The sequence below is a fragment of the Cyclopterus lumpus genome, chromosome 4 (genome assembly GCF_009769545.1).
Source record: "Cyclopterus lumpus isolate fCycLum1 chromosome 4, fCycLum1.pri, whole genome shotgun sequence".
Lineage (NCBI taxonomy): Eukaryota > Metazoa > Chordata > Actinopteri > Perciformes > Cyclopteridae > Cyclopterus > Cyclopterus lumpus.
Window position 1 is genome coordinate 4,208,197 of NC_046969.1, and position 27,605 is coordinate 4,235,801.

Genomic DNA, 27,605 nt, shown 5'->3' on the forward strand with positions numbered 1-27,605 from the left:
ACAGACATCTGAATCACAGTATCAACGATTTGCTCAGGTATTCTGGTGTTGTAGTCCCCTGGTTGAAGAGACCATCAAGTCTAGTAAGATAAAGACTGTGGATTACATCTGCCAGCATAGCTAGCTACATACTGTAACATGGAACATCTCGACCATTACATATCTCTTTCTATAGTTCAATATAGGATCACTGATCCCCCTCTGTTTAAGCTTAATTTAAGAAACCACGTGACCACGGCTGAGCTGTTTGAGGATAATGGACTGCAATGTTTGTTGTTTGTAGTGTGTTTGTGTGGCGCTAGAAGCAATGAAACAGAGAGGAAGAGACAGACAGAGAGAATGCAGTAACCTGCTAGAATGGAATTAGCCTTTGTTTTCTAAACACATTTTTCCACCAGTCAAGTCCAGCTCTTTAGATCCAACCGTCCAATGGTCGACTATTTTGGATCACATTTAGTTCCGTGTTTGAGGTCCAACCTTTTGGTACAAATTCTCATTTTCATCATCATCATCAATGCAAATGTATAGGAAGAGATGTCACAGCACAGCACCAATATGTACAGGTGCATTCTGTGGTCTTTTGACATTGTTAAGTTTAAATTGATGTCAGCGTATTTCATATAGATTATCACTGGATGCGTAGAAACAGTGTGCCTTGCGGCAGCACAAGTTATGTCCTAAACTCTTTCTTCTGCACATTTTCCTATCATGAGCATCATTGTTTCCCTCTCAGCCACAGTCGGGCTTGGAAAGTCCCGACTGTGAAGAGTGTAATTGATCCTCATCCGTCATGTCAGGTCTGTCGGTCTGCAGCAGGTCTGCAAACCTCCATCAGTGGAATTCTCCCTCCTCTCCTTGGCTGATCACAGCCTCCCACCACAGTGATTGCAACATGCAGCAGCATCGATCCAAGCCCCCTGGTCTACCAGGGCGACCTCTTTCCAGAAGACTGAGTGACTGGACCTCCCATCCCCTGGTTCTCTTTTGGTTTCCATGGCCGTAGATCTCACCCATGTTTGTTCTCTCTCTGGGCACCTCACAACGATTTGATTTAGATTCAGCTACCATGCTGAATACAACTACCATGCTGAATACAACGATTAACGATTAATCTTGTTGTATCAAGATTTTTTTATTTCTATTCATAAGTTAATTTTTTCACACCTTGACTATCTACTATTTTTAACACATATCATATTTGTAATGATTCATTATTAAAAAACAGATGAATGTACTTCCGTTATCTTTTATTAATACAATAATTCTAACAAATAAATGATTGTTGGCCGACTGAGGCTCAGTGGTAGAGCAGGGTTGTCCTTCAATCAGAGGATCAGTCGTTTGATCCCGGCTCAACATATTCCATGTCAATGTGTCCTTGGACAAGACACCTAACCCCAAAATATACCCAAAATTGAATGTTCTATGGATGTTAGTTAGTCCTGATTGGCAGTTGGCACGTTGCATGGTAGCTCCACCCATCAGTGTGTGAATGGGTGTGAATGATGACATGAGAGGTCGTAAGACCAGAAAAGAGATAACCAATTACAGTCCATTTACTATATACATAGATTTACCAACATATTACCCGACATTACAATCAGGGCCAACCGTAAGTAACGGACAGCTTTGTTGACAAAAGTTGTTATTCTGCGCTATGGTCAGAGTTCGGTTGAACCTGTAGTAACTTCGTTTGTGGCAATCTTTTGTTTTTGTTGTCAATGTAGACTCGCTGAAGGTGCACTCAAAAGCGAGATAGAAAACCAATCACGGCCGGCAGATATCTTTTTCTTTTTTCCAAAGTGACAACAGACTGAAGTACAAATGAAGTAAAGCGACTGTACTTTGTTATATATATCTATATATCTATATATCTATAGATATATAGATATATTTGTACACAATGAGGGTATATATGGGCCTCAGACTCCACCTCTGGATCCATTCAGTTCACAGTCAACTCAATTCAGAGAGTAAATTAAAAATGTAGTTGAGCTAATAATAGAGCAGTCTAGCTTCTCAATAAACTGGATTTGATATGAGATGCTTTTTAGGGCAAAGCACTTCCATTTAGAGTGTGAAGAGAGTCCTCTTCCTCACCTGAATGAAGTGAAAGTGAATTACTCAAGCGCTCAATGACAAGTGAGCGGAATATTAGAGGTTGTCTGAGGTGGTGTTTGTGGAGCTGTCAAGCTTGAGGACTCATTTTAGAAACCTAGCGTGGTTTGAGAGTTCAGAGAGAATTCCAAAACCAGGACGTTTTCTATCAGGCCAGTAGTTCAGCAAGTTCCATAAAGATGGTATTTTTATGATAATATTATCAAGACCTGTAGCAGTGACTCGCACTCTTGTTGGTCCTTATTACCTTAAGGAGAAGAGGCAGAGCAGAGTGACTGACATGTCAGTTCACCAGCATGAACCATTCAGCATAGTGACAGCACTTGTGTTTAATACTGCATCAAATTTGGGCCATAGGAGATTAAAAAAACTAGTAATAATTAAGGAGCCGGGGGAGAAGGGTGATAATATAAAAATTGTAAATTTACTAGAAAAAAGATTTCTGGGATTATATATCTCACCCCCACATAAATGTATGAGATAAAAAGTGCATTAATGCCAGCGGTCTGAATGTGATTGCTCTTAAAACCCTGTCAGTATGGTAAAGATGTCTTCTGAGCGAGGCGAAGGTCCTGAAAGATACACGCACGTTTTCTTTGATGTTCTTTCATAATAGTAAATGAATACTTAGATGGTAGAAGAGACAAAGAACTTCTATCTACACGAAGGAGGATGTCTTTCACATCAGCACAGCTCACACCATTGAGAAGGGTGTTTACAGAGAAGGGTGCTCAGGCAATAGTAGCATTGTGTATTGTAAATAATCGGGAAATGCGATACGTATCACGATACATTCAATATATTGTGATACGGTAAGAAAGTCCAATTATTTTATTGTTTCGATCTAATTTAAGTGGAACTGTCTTAGTATAAGGAGCAGACCCCGATATGCATAACATCAGGAATCTTAACACGTTTTTATTTCTTTCTTTCATTCAATCAGAACAGTTGGACCTCTTTTATTATTTTTTGTATGTCTCTTATGAATGTAAAATATAAATGTATATATTGACCTACAAGTACCTGACTGACTTCATCAACTTGATCAGTCAAAGGTTTCAAATAAGTGTCGGCCAATAAAAAGTATTAATATCACTTCCCTCAGACTCCACATGGTTGTAGCGCAGGCTAAATACACTCTTGAAGCCACGTAATCATTCCCATGATTTCTAATGATGGCAGTCTTTAAAGGAACGAGTCAGACATGTGAGTCTGTCTCTTTTGTGTCTTTTGTAATCTTATGATCGAGATAAGATCCTTATCCTCAGCTGCTGTTCTGCAGCGCATCTTCTCAACACTGACACTCATTGTAATTTTAATAATTAATCTAAGGAGACAAGAATGCACAGGCTTGAATTGTCTCGTTTGCCTGAGGGGGGAGACCAATATTTTTACATCACAGCTGAAAGTGGCATGTATTTACAGCCCAGTTTATTTTTCAGGATGTTTATTCATATTATTTCTCTTTTTTTTTTACAATCAGAAGGGTTGAGAACTCCTGTGTAATTCATGTTGAATAAACTGTAAGAACTTTCAAAGCACACAATTCCTTTTTTTTATGCTGAAAAAAAGAAATGTGAATGCCATGATTATTATGAGAGAAGGTGTGTGAGGCTCTGGCTATTGCACGGAAGGAGGTGTGGAATGGGATTTTCCGGCCCTTGATTTTCATCCATGATTTTGTCAGGGCTTGGCATTTGACTGCACTCAGCGTCTCAGATCATGAGAGCGTGGTTCGGGGGGGGGGGGGGGGGGGGGGGGGGGGGGGGGCCCTTCCTCTTTCAGCACCGTTCTGCAGCGGCCTCGCTCTCGGTCACACAGAACCAGGACGAGAAAGGATTAGTCATGCAGTGGCCCAGCGATATTTACATCGGAGGTGGATTCTGCTTTGTTTGAATGTCCTGCTTGTTTGTGTCTGCCTTTTTTGTCGCAGAGGACCAGATCCCCCACGGCTTCCCCACCATCGACATGGGCCCCCAGCTGAAGGTTGTGGAGAGAACGCGCACAGCCACGATGCTGTGTGCGGCCAGCGGCAATCCCGACCCGGAGATCTACTGGTTCAAAGACTTCCTGCCCGTGGACATCGGCAGCAGCAACGGGCGCATAAAGCAGCTGCGTTCAGGTAAAGCACTAATCCTGACATTTTGGCGATCTCTGTTCGGCAACTGGTTGATATCTGACCATTTATACCTGATAGGGTTTGGTTCACAAAATCCACACGGGACCCTGACAGGTTGAGGAGTACCGATGCACAAAAGATTTACGTCAAAAACAACAACACTTAAATGTCTTGCGAAAGATCTGCTTTTTGATTTTCAGAAAGCGAAACGCACAGTGAGCTTGTGATAGAAATAAAAGGGTATCAGACTTAGATTGCAGTGATTGCTCCAAGCAGCACCTGTGCGGGAGCAGCGGCGTGCCAACAGTGCTCAACCCTCCACAGACAGAGATGAATGTTAACGGCGATGCTGATCGTGAGAGGCGGACTCTGTGAGGAGGTGGCCGGAGTCCAGGGGAGCAGAGAGGGCATCTTTCTCCGCCAAAGAAACAGCTCGCAGCAGAGCCGGGCGGCTGCTGGCTGGAGAACCGAGATCCACACACACACACACACACACTCACACACACACACACCCCATCAGCTGCCCTTTCTCTCGCTCTGTGTGAGAAAATAGAAATGTTCGCTCCTCGCCAAAAAAGTTGCAAGCACCTACGGAACGGCGGACCTGGGGCCAAAGCCAGAAGCAGCGAGAGTCAGAAGCAGGTCGCCCCCTCCCCCTCATCTCGACGCTGACAGACAGGCTCTAGGATATCAGTGGCTTTGAAGTCCACTCTGAAGATTTTTTTCAAAGTCTGTGCTTTAGGTAGGGACAAACACGCCGTGTATTATTAACCAAATAGCACAGCAATTTGTTTCATAGGGCCCTGTCGTCCCACAGCAGCCGACCACAGATGGCTGTCTTCCTTTAATGAAGAATCTGAGTTATCCTGTGCCACACAAGGCGAAGGGAAAATATGTAGCCGTGTGCAAAGTCAGCACTACGCAATTATTCAATTTATCTGTTTCAATAGAATTCATTATATAGAGAAGTGATTGGATTTGCTCCTGAATTAGTTAGTCCTATTAAATGACTTTGATCCATTAAGAAACACTAATGGATTCATTTTTCAATTCGAGACCTTTGCTCTCCTTTGGAAAAAAAATAAGTCCTCTGGCTTCTGTAAGGCTTCCTCTGGTGCTCCAGAGCTCAACTGTCTGCAAGTAATTAAAACCCAAAGCTTTCCCATTGAAGAGTGATGGGATCGAGACCAGCCATGGGCACTCTGGGTCCTGGGCCATCGAGCTTTGTGACTGCCGGCCCCCGGGATCTGATCTCCCAGGACCATGGGAAAAGAAACGGGACAACGCTCTTCTGCGGAAAACAATGCTGGAGTGAAAAGTTCCTGGTTCCCAAACCCAGTAATAACTGTGCGTTGACACTGGCCACAACACCACCAGTCACTGAAGACTATTTAGTTTCAAGAATCCTATGTACTTAAAGCAGAAACCTCCAGTGGCCAATGTGTGGACAAGGGTGGCCCCAGTTGAATTGGTTTGCAGTCATTGGCTATTAAAGGGGCACTCCAGTGATGAAGTACAGCAACTCCAGAATGTTGTTACACTCGCAAGACACAGATTTAAAAAGAAAAGAGGGGTTCAAATGGAAGCAGCAGAGTCGGATATATTCCTACTACTTACGAGTATTTGTCCTGAATTGTTCGATACAGGACGTTGATACTGTCACATTATCTTAATACACTTGACTTAGTTGAATTAAATGTGGAGCATGAGCTCTAAAGTGCAAGTTCGCCCCCTGAACGCTCAGACGCTCAGTGGGACAATTTCTGTCTGCTAGCTAAACCTGGTAAGCCAGGTTAGCCTGTGTCAACAGTATGGTAAATGCCAATGAGAAACCAGAGCTGGGAGAGCCTCTGATGTTATCTACTTCAGCGTCACAGTTTTCCGCTGTTATAATGACACTGGACAGAGAGGTTGAAAGGATGGGACATGTGGGTATCTGAATATTGAAGCGATCCGTTATGCCAAACCATTTGACACAGAGCTTCTGCTGTGACGAAATCGTAGCCAACCATGACACATACCCAACCATACACCAATAGGCATGCTTGGAAAAAACTGGATCACATAATGGAAACAATAGACAAACAAAGAGTTATTTAATGCCCCCAGTGTGTAGCAAAGGCTTTCTGTTAACAAATTGTAGTCGACAAGCCCAAGCCTAGATAATGATATCACTATGACGTCATCAGGGTTATTTTCTCCGATTGGACAAAGCTCCTCCAGGGCCACGGAAGAAAAACAGTTTTCAGAGGCTCAGTAGTACCCCCTATGGCAAGTAAACTGATAGTGTTGAAGTCAACGGAGGTCCCCTCTAACAGCCAATCACGCTTCCATGGTAAGTGGACTACACACTGGCTACCATGCATGGGGTTCAGTTTCTTGCCCAAGAATGCTTTGCCACGTGGGCAAGAGGAGCTCCACCATCCACATGATGGGATTTTGTTTCAATTTCATTCGTTCTGCTTGGAAAAGGCTAAATGGACAAAATGTGGACGCAACTGGTGCGTTTCAAACCACCTTCAGTTCATCATCTAAGTTGCTCAGTTTTCTACTGAATTATGACGGCTGCCAATCCCTTACTTGACTCTGTTTTGGGTGGATGCTACAATGGACAAAAAAAGCTCCCAATCCAGACATTTTGAAAATATAATAAAGTCCTATTATTTTTCACAATGAAACCCCACAAACCTGTCATGACACCCTGGTTTCATGCTGTTGAGGCGCAGGATTCCTCTGGCGGTGAGAAGGCCGAGGAGGGAAGTCATGGCAGGTCTCAGTTTTGCCCAGTCTGGCCCTCTGAAAGCTGCTGATGTCCCCTTTCATCAGACCCCAGGGGCCACACAGCTTCCAGGGCCCCCCCCCCCTCCCCTTCTGCTATCTCTCACCACCTAACTGACATTGGAGATGTGCTTGGTTTATCATCCAGATCATCGGCATCTGCATGGTAACCATCCCTTTCTCTGCCGTTTGCTGCATATGCCCTTGTATGCTCAAATGGTGCCAGTTGCTAAAGATCACCAACACCAGGGATATGCAAGACTACAGGAGGAAATGCTACTACTGTGTTACCTCAATGAATGCTACTAGGGCTGAACAATTAGTCATTTTTTAAATTGTGATTCGAGAATCCCAAGAGCTGCAATCGGGGTCGGCTGTAGCTCGTGGGGAGAGTGGTTGTCCCGTAACCACAAGGTACGCCGTTCGATCCCCGCTCTCCCCATAGTACATGTTGAAGTGTCCTTGAGCAAGACACTGAACCCCCAGTTGCTCCCTGGGTGCTTCATTGCAGCCCACTGCTCCTTAACAACTAAGGATGGGTTAAATGCAGAGAAGAATTTACCCACAGGGATAAATAAAAGTGTACATTATTATTATTAATGATATAACCTGTTATTAACAGTGTCCTAATAAGCTGAAGCAGGTGCAAGTTGTTGACCCAGTCTTTCCATCAGGTATAATGACAACTGCTGCCAGGAAATGTCTTCACTGTAGCTAATTTAAAAAAAAGAACTCTAGGCTGTTGTCTGCTTAATATGTGCTCTGAATGCCAGTGGCTGCACTGTTAGGAGGAAAGTAGACCAATGTGTTGGGTATTGATTCTGATAAATGATGTAGGCTTCAACAACTTGGTTCTGGTAATGTTGATCATTTTAACTTTGTTTCTTTGAAATGAAATAATACACAAACACCTATACCCATGGAGAAGAGGCCAGTCAGGGTTAGACCACTTTGTCTGTGTAGAACGTAAAACATGCGCTTTAGACGCTGAATTTATCCATTATGGATCCACAATTCCAATAGTCAATTGATTTAAGCTGCAAATTGGCTTATCAATGTTCTAAACAGACTCCTTGGGAGTTGTAGTGATACTCTCCACAAAAGATGAACAGAATAAGTTCTTCCCCCAACATGAAAAGTTGGGGGAAAGAACTTATTCTGTTTGTGGGGAGTATCATGCCCCTGTAAGCCGGAATAGCTCAACCCACTTCACAACTATACTCCAGACTAAGTCACTGGTGTGCAGTAGTTGTCAAGCATAAGCAGGCGGCTGGTGGAGGAAATGTCGGAATCACGCGCCTGTCAAGCAGAGCCTAATTTCAAGGTTGATGGTAAATGTGTCTCCAGATAAATGTGCCAGTTTTTTAAAAGAATTTTGAAATCAAGCACAGCGTCACTCTTGATGTCAGGTTTGAACTCTTGGAGAACCCCAACCAGAAGCAACCGCATCATTTTATCAGATTACACTGGGTAGACGCACAACTTGTTTAAAAGTGCTGTAAACTTGATTCATAGAAAATAACAGCGATCAAAATTGGAATATTGGTTGCAATTAAATATTCTCCTGGAATCGTTCAGCCTTAAATGGTGCACGGGGGGGAAATGCCGGCACAGGATTAAATGTCTCGAATGATGATATCAACTATGATAGAAATACATAAATAGGACACCAATTTTGGCGCTTGATATTATATATCCAGCGACGACGCAGGTTATTCCAGGACACAAGCGCAGGTTTCTTTGAATTGCATCAGAGGGAGAGCAGGCAGCTTGTGTTCTTATCGGCAGGAGAGGGAACCAAGACTGGAGTGTTGTCGAATGAGGTTCAAGTGCCTGATAGCCAGGTGCTGTCGGAGGGGCGGGGTGGGGGGGGGGGGGGGGGGGGGAGCTCGATGATGACAACAAGATGCCATCTCTGTGGAGCAAACAGCCAGCTGTATCAAGCACCATGTGAAAGTAAATAACCAGGTGCACAAATGACTAGTCAGTCGTAGCTGAGGTATGGATGCATATATTATTGAAACAATGTTGTGCTTGTGGGGGGAAAAAACACATGTTTGTACAGGAGAAAGGGTTTTTTACCAAGAATACATTTTTGCACAGTTGATTTTAATTGAAAATGATGAAAACGTGTTTTTCTCACTTTCAGCTAATAAGTTTTCTTTTTATTAAATGGTGAGAATAGCAGTCGCTCTTATAACGGCTGTTTTTCCTCTCTTTGCTCTCCTGCCATTCTTGTCTTTCTCTGTTTCACTTTTTTTCTCTTCTCTTAATGCTAATGGTTATCTCTAATTTTATTTGCATTCAAATTACCTCACCAGGTGGTACACCAATCAGAGGTAAGAATGCTGGGTACAAAAAAACCTCTTCTCATCCTCCTCCTCCTCTTCACTGCCCCCTCCCATCCATTACCTTTGTCCTCCTCCTCCTCCTGTCACCTTTAGTGTGTCTCATTTCCAGCACCACTCTCTGCCGTCACCACATTGTTCAGGAGCGTCTGTGGTCTTGGGAGAGATGGAAGTACAGTATATTACTTCGACAGCCCTCCCAACCCTTGGTCTAGCTTCCAACTATGATGTTCTAGGTTCCCCATTTGTGTCAGTTTTGGAAGTATCAGAACGAGGTGTCAATATACTCTTGTTATACGTATCGCATCTTTTAAAAATAAACTTTGGTCTTAAGAGGAAGTTATGTTTGGGCAACAAAACCGTTCCGTTAGATTAAGATTGTGGTTCAACTTGACTGACTGAAGACCCAGGTGACTAGCAACTCCCAGAACTCATGGGACTCACAATACTGACAACTCACGGGAGAAAATGAACGTTGGCTTTTAGTTTTAGATGAGACACTCGGTCTCCTGGATGAAAGTCCTGTTTGTTCGACCCAACCATCCACCCCTCCATCCCACCCTTAGCGGACTATAGCACACTTAATACTTTACTTAATTCGCTCTGTGTCAAATAATAACGTGGGTGGATTTACATTGGCGTTGGGTGAAAGCCCAGGGCGTCCAAAGCCGCTAAAGGGTGCCTTGGTCCGTCGGTCACAGAGGAGCACCGACCAAGCAGCGGTATTTGATGGGTTTAGCCCACTGCTGCTCATCTGCAGGCAGCAGTGGGCTAACAAAGGGTTAGCACCATGCTAACAAACACCATTTACCATCTAGTGGAACAAAAAGTCACTTGTTGGAAAATAATTTCATCGGAACAGAAACTAGCTAGTCAAGCGTAATAGGTACTCATTTTGGTTGTGTTCACACTACTGTTACACGTTTGGTGCAGTTTGTTCAGTCTGTCAATCTTAGCCACTCTGGTTCACCTCTACATGGTGGTTAGGTTCACCGGGAGCAGAATAATATGACTTTGGTTGAGTTTGTCACATTAAGTATTTTGAAGTTTTCATAAAGGCCTACTAACACCACAAACCCAAACTGTGAAAGAGAGCGCTCATCTTCACATTGAGGAACTGTGTTGCCCCGTGTTGCCCACTCTTTTCCAATGAAATGGCTCTAAAAGCTGATCAATCTAGTGAGAAAGGCCCCCAACATTATCATAATGAACATTAACAACCAATGTGGCTGTTATACTCACAGCTGTCAAGCTGGTCCCGTTTAATGTGACTTAATTTTCCATCACCATAATAAACGTGTTCCTTTGTGTTCTGTGATGGGGTGACGATACAGGTCATCCAAATCTATCCAATAGATAGAAAAATACAAGTTTTCTTTTTAGTTCTGGTTTGTGACATCCCATAACCCATAAGAACCCGGACCCATTTCTCCTTCAAGGAAAATTATGGAGGACAAAAAACAGATTAAATAGACCACATAAAACACATTTCTGACATTGTTTTCAGAATAGTGTCAAAGACCTGAAATTTTACATGTATGTCACATCAATCTTTATCTGATTTGTTTTATATCAGTTTGTTCAAGAAATGTGTTCACAGCAGCTTCAATATAATAAAGGACATGTTATGTAAGCATTAGAATTATTAAATGGGTGAATCTTTCCTTCAGCAACGAACAAATGTAGCTTCTAGTTTTAAATGTAGCTACTTGCAGACATCTTGGAAATGTTGTTATGGGAACACTAAATCCCATGACCCACCAACTGTCACATGACCCACAAAGATGTTCAGTAGGTGTCACTTAGGTAGAGTTAGGATAAAGCTGTAAAGCTGTATAAGGAACTTTCCAGCATATTTAAAGGACGTGTGACACTTGAGGGTCCTAAAAAAGACATTTATTGGTTAGCTTTGTTGACTAATCCAGCACCTTCAGCACAAAATGGACTGATGAAGTAGACAGAAGCACAACACTCTTTATTGTTTCACGGGATGAGTCCCACATGTGTTACTATGGTTAGCAAATACATAAATTGGGCTTACAAATGGCTTTGTTTGAAGTCTCCTCGATGGTGTTGATATGGTTTTTCCATTTGTAGAGGGAATTCAACCAAAGAACTTCGCCTCACAATCCCTTAGATGATCCGCTTTCCTTTCATCGGACAGGAAACTCACCGACCTGAAGTGGAGCCAGGCCTTAGCTTAAATGTTTGGTCTCGACCGTAGCTTGATTCAATCAGCCTTATCAAACAGGCAAACGGACGAACTGCACCAAACAGGTCCGGTGTGGAAGCACCTTAGACCAACCCATATGTGGACACACATGAATGCTCAGCTCCTGCTGTAGATGGTACTGCCTCAGTCATTCCAGTGAGCCGGGTCATGGAAGTGAGTCCAGTTCTCCAAGAATATTAGCAGTCTACAAGGTGCTCGTCGTCGAGGTGTAAAGGTTTGACCTCCCTGTCTGCACGCAGTCCTCCGGCAGCTGCAGACAGGGAACACACGCTCCACATTTGAAGGCTCAATGTCTGACATGCGGGGGAAGTTTTGTCAGCTTCGAACATTTTCGTTCAGGGCTTCATCTGCAAGAAGTCACACACAGCTTCTCGGCAGCCCTGATTAACCTTTGTCACGCCAAGAGGTCAGAGCAGACGTCATCCGTTTATGCAAATCTCAGGAGAGAACAGAGCATTTTCTCCTCAAACACAAGAATGTTCAATGAGATAACCAAGCATCACACGATATCTCTGCTAAGATATACTGCTTCATACTCGGTCTGCGGTGACTGACTCTCAATGGGAGCGGTTTCGTTATCGCCCTGATATGTAGGAGAAAGGCGTGCCTACTCAGTGTGAGAGAGAGAGTAGTTTGAGGACATGCATCCCAGATGAAAGTCGCTCCTCCTCCATCTCTGTGCTCACTGTCTGCACCAGACCCACCAGGGATGTTTCCACACACACATTAACTTTATTAAAACTAGTTCATAACATCGTGTTACAAACCCATCCCATGTTGCATTTCAGGATTGTATTCTGAAATATGTACATTGTTAACCTTTTTATTATTTTTCACATGTCTTATTGTCCACTGCAAAACTGCATGATGTATGTCACATTCACTGCTGACATGTAATAATGCATAGTCGCTAAGAACACATTCATGTTCTCTATCTCAACCTAACCTCTCCACTGGTGAATATGAAATGTTTGTATAAATGCTATGGAGTTGTTATGAAATGAATGGATTTTAATCATGCAGGTAAGTTTTATCTTTCATTTCGTCTGAAACGAGTGCTTTTAGAGCAGTGATCATTGGGGGGTCCGAGGAAAAAGGTGGTTTGCTAAAGGCTTTCACCAATCAGGGTGTTTAAAATAGTTCTGCTAATTGTGGATTTAAGCAATGCAGTTTCTTTAAAGTTGGTAGAAGGAACCTTTAACTGGTTATGAAACAGTCTCAATGTAATACTGATTCCTCTAAATGACCTATGTAAGCAAACAAGCCCAACAGAGGGAAGATTGGCTATGTCTATATATTTATTCTTAATGCTTGTCATTGGATCCAATCCTCTGCAACATCAGACAAAACAATTTCACCGGAACCATGTTCAGACTCCAGCAGGGCCTCCGGTCAGCAACCAGATTGTCAACCTGCTGCAGTAAAGTTCTAGCTTTCTAAAGAGAGTCTGGCAGCTGCAGATGTTCACGACACAAAGCGGTGGTGCTCGTAGAAGCTGGTTTGTCCACAGGGGCCAGCAAAATCAACACAGAATGAAAGTTCCTTCTAGTAACTTTCATTACATCATGTGCCAGAACTGACATGTTTCTCTATGCATTCAATTCAGTTTATTTTATATAGCCCAATATCACAAATTCCGACTTTGCATGTCCTCTTTGGCACATTGGAAAAGTCCCAAAGATAGTGTTCAGACTACCAAAAGACACTTTACTCAAAGCTGTTGGGACAAAGTCTGCTCCACAATGTGTTCAAGAACCTTTTACTGGAAGGTCTTTTGATTGACATTCAAACGACTGTCGCTATGGAATTAAATGATGTAGCAAACAATAAATGTACAGTATGCAGACTTTGAACTGAAAGCTTCCATCATCCACCAGCTTTAAAATCATTTGTTTCTATGATCCAGGTAGTAATACACAATATCACATATTGCGCAACTACTGAAAATATTATGGTTAATTTGAAATATCTGAGCAAATGTACACTTAGATCAGTCATTCTCCATCATGCATTAAGAGTTGGTGCTTAATATGAACAGCTTCCACAAAAAGACCCCAAACCAACAATGTGAGTCTCAATACTTTCCATGTCCAACAAGCCCAACATTCAACAGCCATGCTAGGTTCTCTGTGAGACAGCTGTAGATGAATACCCAATGTGTGCTGGTGAATTGTAGGGGAAGAAAACTACAGAGCCTGCGATTATTGTCACCAAGGGACATCCCACCTAGTGCAAGAACAACTACTGCAGTCGGTGGTGCTTCACCTCACTCTGAGCTGCAGCGTAGTTGCTGTCACGCTATCTTCATTGTTCGTGTGACACTATAGCAAGTAGCAGCGACCCAGCCCCTAGAAAAACATGTTGGCATTAGAAAGTTTCTACAAACCACGAGATACGGTGAATGTCTCCTGGGTGCTGAATGTCGAACCAAAAACATGTTTCATATCAGCAATGCCATGTTATTTGTGTTACAATAAGTAACGTGTACATGGTAACGTCGACACCATATCGTCGACGGTATACGGGACAGCTGTCTCCTGGGTGAAAGTCCTGTGTTTGTATGACCCCATCTATACACCCGTCCCATTATTGGACTCGCTTGTTATACTCTGTATTTATACCACGTAACCTTTAATGATGGACGCCACCTTAGACAGAAGTCCTGGATCATCTCGAACAAACCTGATTATAATAGGTTGGTGCCATAAATGATTAGATTTAACTTAGGCCTCCAAATAATAAACAAAAAGAAGAACATTAATGCTGAATGCCTTGCTTGTAGATATGGAATGCAAACGTGTGTGTGTGTGTGTGTGTGTGTGTGTGTGTGTGTGTGTGTGTGTGTGTGTGTGTGTGTGTGTGTGTGTGTGTGTGTGTGTGTGTGTGTGTGTGTGTGTGTGTGTGTGTGTGTGTGTGTGTGTGTGTGTGTGTGTGTGTGTGTGTGTGTGTGTGTGTGTGTGTGTGTGTGTGTGTGTGTGTGTGTGTGTGTGTGTGTTGCAGTCCTAAACTCTGACATTCTGGCCTCCCTCCCCAGGAGCACTTCAGATTGAGAACAGCGAGGAGTCGGACCAGGGCAAGTACGAGTGCGTGGCAGTCAACAGCGCCGGGACTCGCTACTCTGCCCCGGCTAACCTTTATGTTCGAGGTAAGATCCCTCTTGACCCCTCCCCGCCGCCGTTCAGGTCACTGCTTCCAACAGTAATGTCCTCTCCCTTCACCTCTTCTACACCAACGCTCTGCCTCCTGACTGCTAATAGGAGCGCTGGATTCAACCGCAGTGAAAGTCAAACCTGTTGGTGCCCGTCCGGTCTCTGATGTCATTTCCTGCTCCCTCTATCTCCCCTTCTGTCTCATCTTTGTCTCCTGGGTGCTGAGTTGTGTATGTGTATTTGGTGCCCTATTAGTTTGCTTGACCTGGCTAACCTCACGATGTCTGTGACTCATCCGGGGTGAAAGAGAGGTTGGCTCTGCCTCTTTGTTTCGGGGAAGGTGGAGGTTTACATGTGGAGTCTTGCCACAAAGAGAAGCCGACACCACTCGCCCTTGTACGTCCCGTGTAAGGAAATTCCCCCCAGAAACCAGTCGATTGGATCCTCGGGGCTTCTGATGAGTAGGCCTTGTCAACAAGCAAGTCATTTAGCCTCAACCACTATCAGGTTCTCAAAGGCATCAGGTGTGATTCAGTACCGCTTTAGTCTCTTGTTCATTTGCATCTCTATTCACAATGCTCTTTGATGCAGTGTCCCTTTAAGACAGTCAAAGCTTCATTTCTGACCGAGTTTCACAAATGTCGTTATGACCCCTTCGTCTTAGCCCCAAAGCCTATAAAGCATTATACTCAACCGTCAAAGAGGCGTATTTGAAGTATATTTGAGGTTTGGACTTTAATGTATTAATATGCTTATTATGCCAATTTCACACAAATGTCTAATATGATAACATGATGAAGTGATGATGCAAACTGCAACATGGTTGAAAGCATACAACCACGAAGCGGTAATTCTAGTTTCAAGTCTATCTTAATGCAGTGCTCAGCTGCCATATGTACAATGACAGAGTTATTGATCTCTGTAATGAAGAAATATCTCCAAAGAGAAACGGCACTACAGGAAGTGAGGGACTAAATCAGAAAAGCAGACATAGATTCCAAATTCCAAATAGAAACTAATACATTGCTACAGCAGTTAGTTGTATTGAGTATCTTCAATCTGGCGTCAGTTGGTGGCTTTATTGCTGGTCCTGGCCACAAGTCGGCATGCTACTGCTGTCAACGAGTAATTATTGGCCTAACTTTAAGACCTTTTTCTTTTTTTCTCTTTCACAAATAGTTTTTTGCTGTTTTTTGCTTTTGTTTTTTATGTTGTCGACCTAAAGCATACCCCGCTTTATGGTCTGTAATTTATTAAATGAACATCATGCTGTATTGAAGAAGACTTGAAACTAGAGATTGAGACCATAAACTCATGTTTACAATGTAAACAACCCTAACCCTGAGGTGAGAAGAAGTCAAAAGTAGGGTCATTTTCTATAATCAGACTTCTTTTTGATACAAGAGGAGTGAAGAATGCAAGTTTAAGGCACTTCTTCGTTAACTTCACTTTTCAGACATTGTCTTTGAGAACTTGATTGAAGACATTTGTAGCAGTATTACATTTGTCAGAAGTAAAAAGCGCCCCCACTAAACCAAACAGTCGTAGCCAACAAAGGTGGATGGTGAAGTATATGACTTGTTATTTCTGCTTCTCTTTTCAAGGTTCCTGTGTGTGTTGCTTTAACCTTTAACCACTCCAGGTGTGATGGTAGCTTACGTCTTCTTTTTTTTTCTCTATATGTCTTTTTTGATTCTTCTTTAGCTTTTCATTTCTTTTCCTTCTCTGTATTTGGTGTCCCAGTCCACAATCCCTCCTCCACTCATGTGTCAGTCATATACCCACACACTGTATATGTTTCTGTTCATCTCTTCAATGCTTATCCTTTTGTCTTCATGGTGGCAGCTCTCTGTCATTGTTTGATGTGCTTTGCTTGGTGTGCGCCTCTTCTCTTGGACATGTGAGTTTGTGAGAGGATGTGGATGTTGTTGCTCGTACACAAGACTTTACTTTCTCTTACTGTCTCTTGGTCCACTTCGTCATCAAAACAAAAGAATGATGCTATTGAATACACACTCTGTGGATAGTTGGCTTCAGTGCTCAAGGATAACACTCATTTGATTGCTAGGCTCTATGATGACATTTATATACAGAATGTGCTACTCTATATGTATCTGAAAATCCAGAACATTACATTAAAATGCCTTCAAAACTAAGCGGTAAGTTTATGAAGAGAGACTACGACTGAATTGTGTCAATTCATTTCCGCTCGAGGTCCAATCACAAGCTGTTCTGATGCTTTTTAACCGTATCTCACAGCTGTAAAAGATGGGGATCCGTTGTAAATTCACTAAATTAAGTGGGTATAATTCTGTAATTCTTGAAGGAAACATTGTTGTTCTCTCATGCCTCCACGGTGAACCGAGAATCAACAAGCTGAAAACAAGATAATAGATGAATTGAAGTAAATGGAGGACAAAACTATATGAAAACATCACAACAGCATTCTCTCACACAACTGGTGCAGTCAATCCAAGTCTCACTGATCCAGTCCAATGCTCACCTCTTCCCAAACGCATGCATCTTTACTAAAGTTTAGTAATCAAACCCCTTTGGACTTGTCTTGACTTGTCTGGACTCACATGGATGAGTAGTGTGTTTGCACACGATTGAGTCGAGACCCAAAGGGGGTTGTAGGAGATTCAATCTGGGTCACCAAAAGAATTAGCAGAATTCCGTCCATGGTTTATTCTTTAACATTTATATCAGCGGTCCACTTTTGGGCAACTTGAGGCAGCCTGAATGTTCCTATTGTTCTAATAACCGAAGCCTTCTCTTTACATGTTCACAGAAAAATGAATCAAATAGCCTGTTAACTCTATGCATGTTTTGCTCCGGTTTTGGATTCTCCGTTCACCGCGGAGGAATTAGAGAAAGACTTTCTTGAAGAATTCCAGGTAACACATGGAGAGTAACTGTTGAATATATCCATTTTGTGGGTGAAGTACTCATTTAATGTGGTGGGGCTGAGTACTTCTGCTGAGTCATCAGTCAGGCTCAGTATAGTTAGTGATTAGTTTCCTCACTACTCTATTTTTTCCAACCGGTGACAGCAATATAGCAACTCTTACCTTTCACATTATTCGCCACACAACGTTTCGCCACAGATAATGAGCCATATTTTTCTCATTCTGTGCCACTGGTCAGCAGGTGTCTCCCACTGTTACCATGGAAACATGTCTCTTAATTGTCAGATAGCCAGGGTGGTAGGTTTCTTTTGGCATTAAATCAGTCGATCTGACTCATTACACAGCAGTGAAAATACATCTTCAAGTCAGGAAAACTCAACCCTTATTACTTAAAGGTCTGTGTTGTCATCAGCTGGTGGGTAAGTGTACCAACAGGACACCCTTTAATGCAGATTAGCTCGTCCCTCCACAGAAAAATGAATCTGTTAGGCCTGGCCACATGGCAACAGGAGCACACATTTCCAAGGTGAGTGTTTTACTAATCCGATCAGGGGAAACCATCTTTATGCGCTCATTGATTTCAGGGCCTGAGCTCGCTCAGAGTCAATGGGCAGAATAAATGTGGGCAGTCGCCCGCTGTCTGCTTCGGCGTGCCTAATGAAGTCTGGTTGTCGGCGAGCCTCGGCCTCCTGCAGCAGAGCTAAGGACAGCGAGGGCATTGTGTGTGTGTGTGTGTGTGCGCGCGTGTGTGTGTGTGTCCGTGTCTGCTTCTGTGCATCCATATATGTATGTGTCGACTAGAAACACAGGACTAGTGCTGCGTACAGTCGCATTAAGATTCACACTGGTGATGTGTCTCTTTGTGCTCATGTGAGAGTGTGTCTTTTCAATTTGTGTTCACTGCATTATGTGCCATATGACGTGTGTGTGTGTGTGTGTGTGTGTGTGTGTGTGTGTGTGTGTGTGTGCGTGCACAGGTCATCATCTCTAGTGTAATTTACTCACTCGTTAATGGATAAGCAGATATTTGCCTGTTTTACTCTCTCTGTTTCTCCTTGTCTTCTTCCTCCTACTCCTTATTTTGCCCCTCTTGTTGTTTCTTTCTTTTTTTCTTCTTCTTTTTCACTTTATCTTAAACCCCTCCATCATCATTGCACTCCGCCATCCAAATATCACAATCCAAAATGTCACCACTCAGATCAGCGGGAAGGTTGGTTTTCTTCACTCTTTACCCTCCTTAAAGCCGAGGCCTGGCAGACTGGAGCCGTGCTGCGCCAGCGTCTCGCTGGGCGCCTCAGGCCCGTCCCGGCCCCTCTCTCAGGACCCCAACCCCCTCAGTGCAACCCCCCTGCTACCCCTACTAACCCCCGTCCCCCACCCCCCCCCCACAATATATTCTGCCTTGCACCACATCCCATATTGCTCCATGCAGCTTATTCCCCTGAAATGTTGTGAAATGGGCACGTCTTTAATAATACCACTGATGTGCTTTTTGCACAAAAGATGACATTTCCTCACCAGGAAAGAATTACATTGAGGATGTGACAGATGAAATTGTAGGAAGTTGGTACTGTGTGAGGTGAAATGTCTTCTCTTCCACTCTGCAACGCTGCGAGGGGCGAGAGGTCTTTTCCTCTTCATATTCTACACAGATCTTGTAGTTCCGAGCTTTAGTTTCCAATTGTGACCAGACCTCAACACTACAGATACACCTGTTATCCTCTCTTCAAATATATATTTCATTTGTATTCAAGTGCAGAAGATCAGTACATGGAAGTAGCCAAACAAACACATTTTGGCAGCAACAGATATTCGATTTCTAATATTAACGATGACCAGCTGGTCTTGTCTAGCTCCTGATTCCTTGCTTCCCTGTAAAAAATTGGTGCATTTGTTGCATTACTTTGATAAATTCATCACATATTCAAATCTAAACGGTACATTTTCTACCTGGAAAAAAAAGCCAAACCTAACTTTCTGTAACCATTATAGTTCAAAAATGATAAATGATGAGTGTGTCATGTTTTTCTCATCATGGTGACATGAGCTGTTAGACCTGTGAGTTGTTAGTCATTAGTCATTTAGTCATTATTCCTGTAAATTGTTAATCACATACTATTCACTTAAGTTGTCAGTCCTGTAAGTTGTTAGTCACTCACTAGTTACGTGAGTCACTTAGTCACATGAGTCATAAGTCACTCATTAGTCACGTGAGTCGTTAGTCACCTGAGTTGTTAGTCACTCACTAGTTATGTGAGTCACTCACTAGTCACGAGTCATTAGTCACTCACTAGTTACGTGAGTCACTCACTAGTCACATGAGTCATTAGTCACGTGAGTCGTTAGTCACCTGAGTTGTTAGTCACTCACTAGTCACATGAGGCACTTACTAGTCACATGAGTCATTAGTCCGTCACTAGTTACGTGAGTCGTTAGTCACCTGAGTTGTTAGTCACTCACTAGTCACATGAGGCACTTACTAGTCACCTGAGTCATTAGTCAGTCACTAATCACGTGAGTCACTCACTAGTCACATGAGTCATTAGTCACATGAGTTTTTATTCACCCCTTAGTCATCTGAGTCGTTATTCACTCCCTAATTAAGTGAGTCGTCAGTCACGTGAGTCGTTATTTAATCCCTAGTTACGTGAGTCGTCAGTCACGTGAGTCGTTATTCACTCCCTAGTTACGTGAGTCGTCAGTCACGTGAGTCGTTATTCACTCCCTAGTTACGTGAGTCATTAGTCACCTGAGTCGTTATTCACTCCCTAATTAAGTGAGTCGTCAGTCACGTGAGTCGTTATTCACTCCCTAGTTACGTGAGTCATTAGTCACCTGAGTCGTTATTCACTCCCTAGTCATGATTCAAAACAGACACTAGAGGTGACGTAGAGTCATAGTTTGGAGAACTGACCAAACTGTGGTATTTGACATCAGGGCAAGAATGTGTTGGACTTAATGGCATCTGCCGTGCCACTGATGTAACAATCTGAGGAAAGATTAATTACTAGTGATCGCATCATCTGAGTCGTCTTTGCAACAAGCGGGACGGAAGTGTCACCTGCTTAACTAAACAGTTAGGGCCCCATATATATGCTGTTGCCACACACCTCACTCTTTTCTGATGAAGGAAAACAATCTTTACATAATTCATGCCCACAACATACTCTGAGTTCCAAGTTTGTGCTCACTTCACAATATGTCAGTCCCATGATGTCCTCTCCAGCATGCTGATTATGTTTTTATTGTCTCTGCTAATTCAAAGGCATGGCTCGTCCCAGCTGCTGTCTGACCATCATTACGCTCAGCGGCAGCATCAGAGCTCAAACTGCTTCTACCATGCTCTCCTCTTATCTCTGTCTCCTGGAATTCTAGACTTCAAGAGAACGAAATAGCCTGAAACATGTTTACAGACTTTTTTCAAGGGTCTTACTGCTGCTTCATTAATAGGAGAGCATCGAGGAGCTCAGGAATTATACTACTGAGAGAATTGCAGCCCTGGCTGCCCTAGTTTGTGTTTGATATGTGGGAATTTGCAGACATGTGATGCATCTTTTTTAATTTTAATTATTCTTTGTGGCTTTATGTCTGAGGCCAGAGAATGCTTAAAGAAATGCTGCATGAGCGCAAGGGATCTTACATGTCGTTTTAAATGTCACTAACACTACACACTTTCAGTAAAGGAAGTGCTTGGTTGTTACCTGCATCACGCCATTTAAGATGTATTGTAACACCGGATGAAGTGGCTTTGATTTTGGGAGCTGCAATAGTGGCAGACATGAAAACTAGAGAAACAATCAAAGTAAATGGCAGAGAAATCTGTAAAGGAGAATGAATGTCAAAGCTGAAAAGACAAATGTAATCATGTAAAATCCAATTGAAGCACAATTTATTAAAAAAAGGGTTCTAGGGAGCGCCTGGAAGCCGAGTGGTTACAGTGCATGCCACATAACCGCAACAGCCTGGGTTTAGTTTGTTGCATGTCTTATAAACCCTTGAAATACAAAGGGGTTCTTCTCCATGAAATTTGGGAAAATATAAGCGTTCTTCGTCTCCTGGGTGAGTTCTAGATGAAACGTTTGAAATACAGAAGGGTTCTACATGATACTCTTTTTATATAAAAGGATTCTGTGTAGAACGCCCTGGGTGGGTACTTGTTAGCACCCTTAGAGGGGGGAAAGCTTTCTGATAGAACCTTCATAGAGTGTGCTGGGTTGGACCATTACACCATAGAACAGTTGTCATAATTATCCTAGAGATGACTTTTGTGTACCATTTCTACTATCTGAGTCTAATGAATCAAAAGCCTGTCCTGAGATAGTATCCTTCTGTATGAATCATATCCAGCTGAATGGGTTAAACTATGCTGTTAGCTGAACATAACATAGCAAATCATAACTCAGTTTGACTTACCTGTACTCATTTTCATTTCACGTTCTAAAGTAAATAAGTGTTCCAGTTCTTTCTGGAGTTTTCACACAACAACAAAAGCTGCAGTGCTGGCGGAATAAAGGCTCATTCATTCTCCTGTCAGCTTCAGCATAGAATGGATCAGAAGAAAGGCATAGAAACTCTCAGAATAGGAAGTTACCTTTGTCTCCACTGAGCTACAGTATATTGTGTTGCATTTCCTACTTCCTGATGATAGGAACAGGACAGGAGCATGATTAATATGATGTATTGCTCAGTGCAGGGCCACCTCTAGAAAGGTTGGCTCAACACCTGCGTTGACACAATGAGCATATTCCTGGCATGTTCCAGGGTCCCGGTGCTTTGAATCTAAGACTCCATTGGCTTGATGCTTGAATTGGATTGTGCATTTATCATCACATTGTCATGTCCATGCGGATTGATGCTTTGGACAGCATGCAGCGGCAGGCTGTTATGCACAGAAGCACAATCGGTACATCAGCACAGATTTATTCCCGTTAACTTGTCTAACGGCACCTCATGCTTTTCTGTGCCATAAGGATCTCTATCTTCAAGGTCAAATTTCAAATGTTGTCTTTTTTCCCCCGACATGATACTGATTACATTTTTATGAAACATCAGGATTAATAGTTTAGGTTGTGCTGTGGATTATTTAGGTACGGTGAATATTTCATTCAAATTGACCAAGTTCAACTGGAAGTTAGGAGCTTCCACGGATGGAGTTGCATCATCATGCTCCACTGACTTTGAATGTATTCATGTTGCCTAAATGTTTGTCCTTTAGTGTCTCTCAGGAATACGGAATTGAAAGAAGTAATGGGGGATTTGGTCCAAAACATATTTTTTAGAAGATGAACCAAAACCAATCTGTAAACAAAAATGAAATTATATTCAAAAGAAAGTTAGAAATTCCAGATTGTTAATACAGAAACAAAAATGTGGGCGTGGAAAAGATTTCAGAGACAGTCCAGTGTCCCCACGCTTCAAACTATGACCCCTCTACCCAAGTAGTTTATCTGGGCGGAAAAAAACATCCAGAATACTTTTCTTTTTTAAATGCACATAGACTGTAGAATCTCAACATATGGTACCAAGTGGTGAATTCTGACTTGTTACTATGGAAATAAAGGAAAATGATACAATGAACATTAGACTTGAAGCTGAGATGTCATCAGTCCAGTTGAGGACAAAAGTTGCTTAAACTTGCCATTCACAACATTTATTAATTTGAATTCTATGACTCCTGCAGTAAGCATGCCGCTGCCTCTCCACCTGCTGCATGACGTCCTCAGCAATGCACATGGATGTTTTGCTTCCCCACCAGTCGTAGCAGCTTTTTCTCTATTAGGACTTCCCAAACGTCTTCTCTTGGCCCCTCCCCCACCTGCCTTCTTTCTCTGGCATGCCAGTAAAAGATACATGTGTGTCTGGCTTCTAACTCTCAGCTGCTCCTGATGTGCATCTGTTACTACCTAAATGTTATTGTGGTGACTGAGTGACAAATTCAGTCTCACCCTGTGTCATCCATCCATAAGGTCATTGTTCAGGCCAACATATAAGCAATAATAACATAACCTTTAACTGCTGACTCAATTAACTATTGTCATGACATTGTGACTGTCTTCCATCTCCTCGGGTAACTTCATGGTTTTCTAATTGACTAATATCAGAACATGACGGTTCCCTCAGTGCTGGCCAGCACACTGATACCATCCAGCATCAAGATGTAGTTCTAATCACCAACAAGCAAGCATCTCAGTGTTATGGGACTCAAATCAATTGGAAGGCCTCGAATTCACCTGGCAAGTGCAAATCAATATATATTTATGAAATTGCACTTCAGGTTTTAATCAGCATTAGTCTCAATGCCTCGGGATCCCCAAGAAGGAGCTGGATTATGAGGCTAGAGGGGTAAAATATGTCTGCGCTACCTTTGTAACCTGTGGCCACTGAGACTGGGCCCCAGCAGATGGATGGACAAGTCCAACCGATCACACCCCTCTGAGAATCGCTACCTGATCGTGGTGGAGGGGTTCATGGGCATTATGTTTTTGGGCAGTCCATCAGGACATACTGTATGTACTTGGGCACATACACATTTATGGCCATTACTCAAGAACTAATATGCTAATTCAACAATTTAACACAAATAAAATGATGGCATTTGGACAGACATGGATATAAACTGCAACATGAATTACTTCTAGTTTAAACAGCAGTACGATCCTGGGAGGTGTATTGCTCCTGAACTGTGGTTCACTCTCAATAAGCTTGAACAGATTGTACATTATTCAAGTTTATTCCATGTTCTAGTGATAAATAACAGACATAACTTTGATAGTAGAATTAGGTTGTATTACATGTGACCACAGAGGGTTGGATCTATACTAAATAAGACTTGTGGAATATTGCCCAACGATAGTCATTCTTAATATCCTATTTTGAATATATTTGTGATAAATTGATCATACTGTATAGTACATAGAGGCTACAAAGCACACACTTCGTATTGCACTCGTCATGTAAAACTGAAATGCTTGCTAAAGATTGAGTAGTTCCAATCCAACTCAGATTCAGTACATTGGGAAACAGTGCTGATGTCACTGCTGGCCAGCTGAGGCTAACGCATCCTGTCTTAGTTCCCTACCTACCCCCACTTCTGTGGTAAGGATATGAACAGGTAATTTACTAAATGTTCTGATGTATATCTGTGAGATCTCTGACATATTACTGGCTCTACTGTTTCCATTTACCAACACACACGGAGCTCTGTCACTCCCCTCTTTTGGCATCCAATTTTAAGGGTTTCTTTTCACGGTACATTGACATCAAAATTAAACGCTTATTTCCAGCTGTCAAAGTCACTCTTGCTTTCAAAGGATTCAGCTAAGAGGCAAAGATGGCTTGGAAACACTTGGCCACATTAGAGACAGGCCACCTGTGTGTGCTGGAAAAGGAATGGGGATATGAAATGTCGAGGCCTGGCTTTTCCTGTCCACCTGCTGAAAATATATTAGCACCAACAGATTCTAGTCCCATATGCTGCCATGCAGTTCAAGTTTGGCATGAAAAATACCATTTTCAAATACCATTTATACATTTGTATCATTTATAAGTACACTGTCGGATATAGGATCTATTGGTAGCAATGGAATATAATATTCATCACTATGTTTTAATGGGTGTATAATCACCTGAAACTAAGAACACTTGTTTCAGTTAGCTTAGAACAGCCTGATCACCTCTACATCCGTTTTGGGTGAGAGGCCGCTCTTCACCCTCTGGAGTTCAACCAAGACCAAACCCTGAGAAAAGCCTCTGATCCACAGCGTAAGCTCCTCGCGCACGGATTCCAGCCCGCAGCTTAAATCCCACTTTGGAAGTCAGATTTCCGTGACCCTGTGCTTGGCTCAGTCAAGAGAGCGAGGACTTTGTGCCACACAGCCGCGTCTGCTTGTTTAACGCCAATTCATATGCAGCGTAATAAGATCAGAGCGCTAACAGATGAGAAGAGGGCAACAATAGGGGGGAGACTCCTTCAGTATTCTCTCCAGCAGACTGGCTGCACGGTAGCATCCAGCTGCAGTTTGACCCCTGGACCCCCAGATAATCCAGAGACACGCCTCATGGACTCCATTTCCACGTGAACACTAATGTAACTGTGACATGTAGTAGAGAAGAGCAGCCAGATATCAACCTTATGCGGCTCTGAGAGGGTGAGCCAAGCGAATCCGTTGGTCCCACACTGCAGAAAAGAGTTCCTGTGAGAGGGCGTTCACTGGTGAGACGAGATGCCTCTAGAAGTGCAGTTCAGCCATGACGAGTGTTAAAGTTGCAATACACGAGATCGGGAGCATTTCCATTGCTTCTCAACGGCTCTCAGCTTGGCAACAGCTGACGGCCGTCTTGCGGCTAACGGTGCTAATGCTTGTCTCACGCCAGCTGTAGTGGCGCCGATGCCAGGAGAAAGTTTTAGTCAGTGAGAATGTCTAAGGGTTTAACAATGACGGCCAAATCGATTTGAAATGCTTCACAACCCGGAGGTCTTTCAAATCTACACGTGAGGAACTATTTTGCCATGCAAATAAAATGTACAGGAAATTCCACCTTTGTTTCCTCATAATGCATTAAATACGTTGCTCCTTCTTGACAGTCCTTGTATAAAGACAATAAAATAGTGTATGAATATAATATGTGATTACAGGTCATTACAACTCCTCCTGGGCATTGAGGAAGTTGTGGCCGTTGATGGCGGTATCGCTCCTTCTCTTCTCTTCACAGAATATTTAGTTAGTTTGCCCCCTGGTGTTACCACAAGTACTGCACGTCGAGAAGAAGCACAGTTAGCCTGGTGCCACGTGCGAGTTAATGCAAAGCTCAACAGTGTGAACTCCAGTGCTGTCAGACATGACATGGTTGAGGGGCACCAGAGAGTGGGTGCTGCGCTTCCCGGCCGACAGGTGGCGCTATCAGGTGTAGCCGTGTGAGCGCGGTGAGCCATGAGCACGCCAAGTAACAAGCAGCAATGTCAAAAAAGCACTACACACAGGGAGAGGGACTCCATTCTCTCATCAGGAGGATATTACCTTTACATGGCCGATAGTTGTTTGCTGATAATAATGCTCTGAATCCCGTTTATTACACCTTTTCAGGGTGTTATATAAAGTGTCATCCACACATAGTTTTAGAGGGATGAGACACGATTAAGATGGGAATTTCATGTCAGTTTCTCCTTGAAGGCTTTCATGGTGTTGCACTCCAATGCACACCAAAAACTGACTCTCTATAATCCAAAAACAACTGGAAGACCTGGTACCAGACTGGTATTAACCCCCTGCGTCAAGTATAAACCCAAGTTTGGTCAATCCGACGCTAATTATACACTGATTGCATGTAGAATAAAATCAGTCGCATGCAAATCTAAAACTGGTCCTAGGACGGATTCACAAGCACTTTATTAGGAGGTAGCACGCCGTTGCCAACGCCACAACAACAACAACAACAACCTCTGTGCTTTACTGTGCTGTCTAAACAGGACCAACCACAACACGTCCTCGAACTCTGCTTCACAAAGCCACCGTGTTGGCTGACCACCGATGACCAGCTGCACAGCTTAGGTCCAGTTAATGTCACCACCTGCAGTCAAACACCAACACGCTACCCGGTCCGGTACAGTTTACTCTCCACTATCCAACTGTGGGAAAGTAGCTGTAAAAGCAGAAATGTCTGCGCTGTAATCAATAGTAATGGAAATTCAACATGATCATAACAAATTGAAGGAGTTAAACCACTGGCCCACTTGAAGGTCGGGTTATAATTGTCTTTTCATATGTTTGTCACTGCAGACTATCTACTTAAATCTACTTAACTAACATTTATGACAGTCTCTATGTCAGCCAAGGGGCACAATCCAAAGTGAAACCAGTTTTATTGAAGAGAATTGATCGATTCAATATCAATTGAAGACCCCTGACTAGACCATGATGGGACAGTAAAACCTCTGTCGTTCAGGCGCATCCA

The 27,605-nt window shown here is 42.9% G+C and overlaps 1 protein-coding gene across 12 annotated transcripts in view; it reads left to right on the forward strand.

Moving 5' to 3' along the window:
• ptprfa (protein tyrosine phosphatase receptor type Fa) overlaps nt 1–27,605 on the forward strand; it is a 273,794-nt gene that overhangs the window by 131,188 nt on the left and 115,001 nt on the right. For all 12 annotated transcript variants that reach the window (XM_034530507.1, XM_034530506.1, XM_034530510.1 and 9 more), the window contains 2 exons: nt 4,052–4,240; nt 14,631–14,741. In XM_034530507.1, the coding sequence (XP_034386398.1) occupies nt 4,052–4,240; nt 14,631–14,741 (300 nt within the window). The remainder of the gene's footprint in view (nt 1–4,051; nt 4,241–14,630; nt 14,742–27,605) is intronic.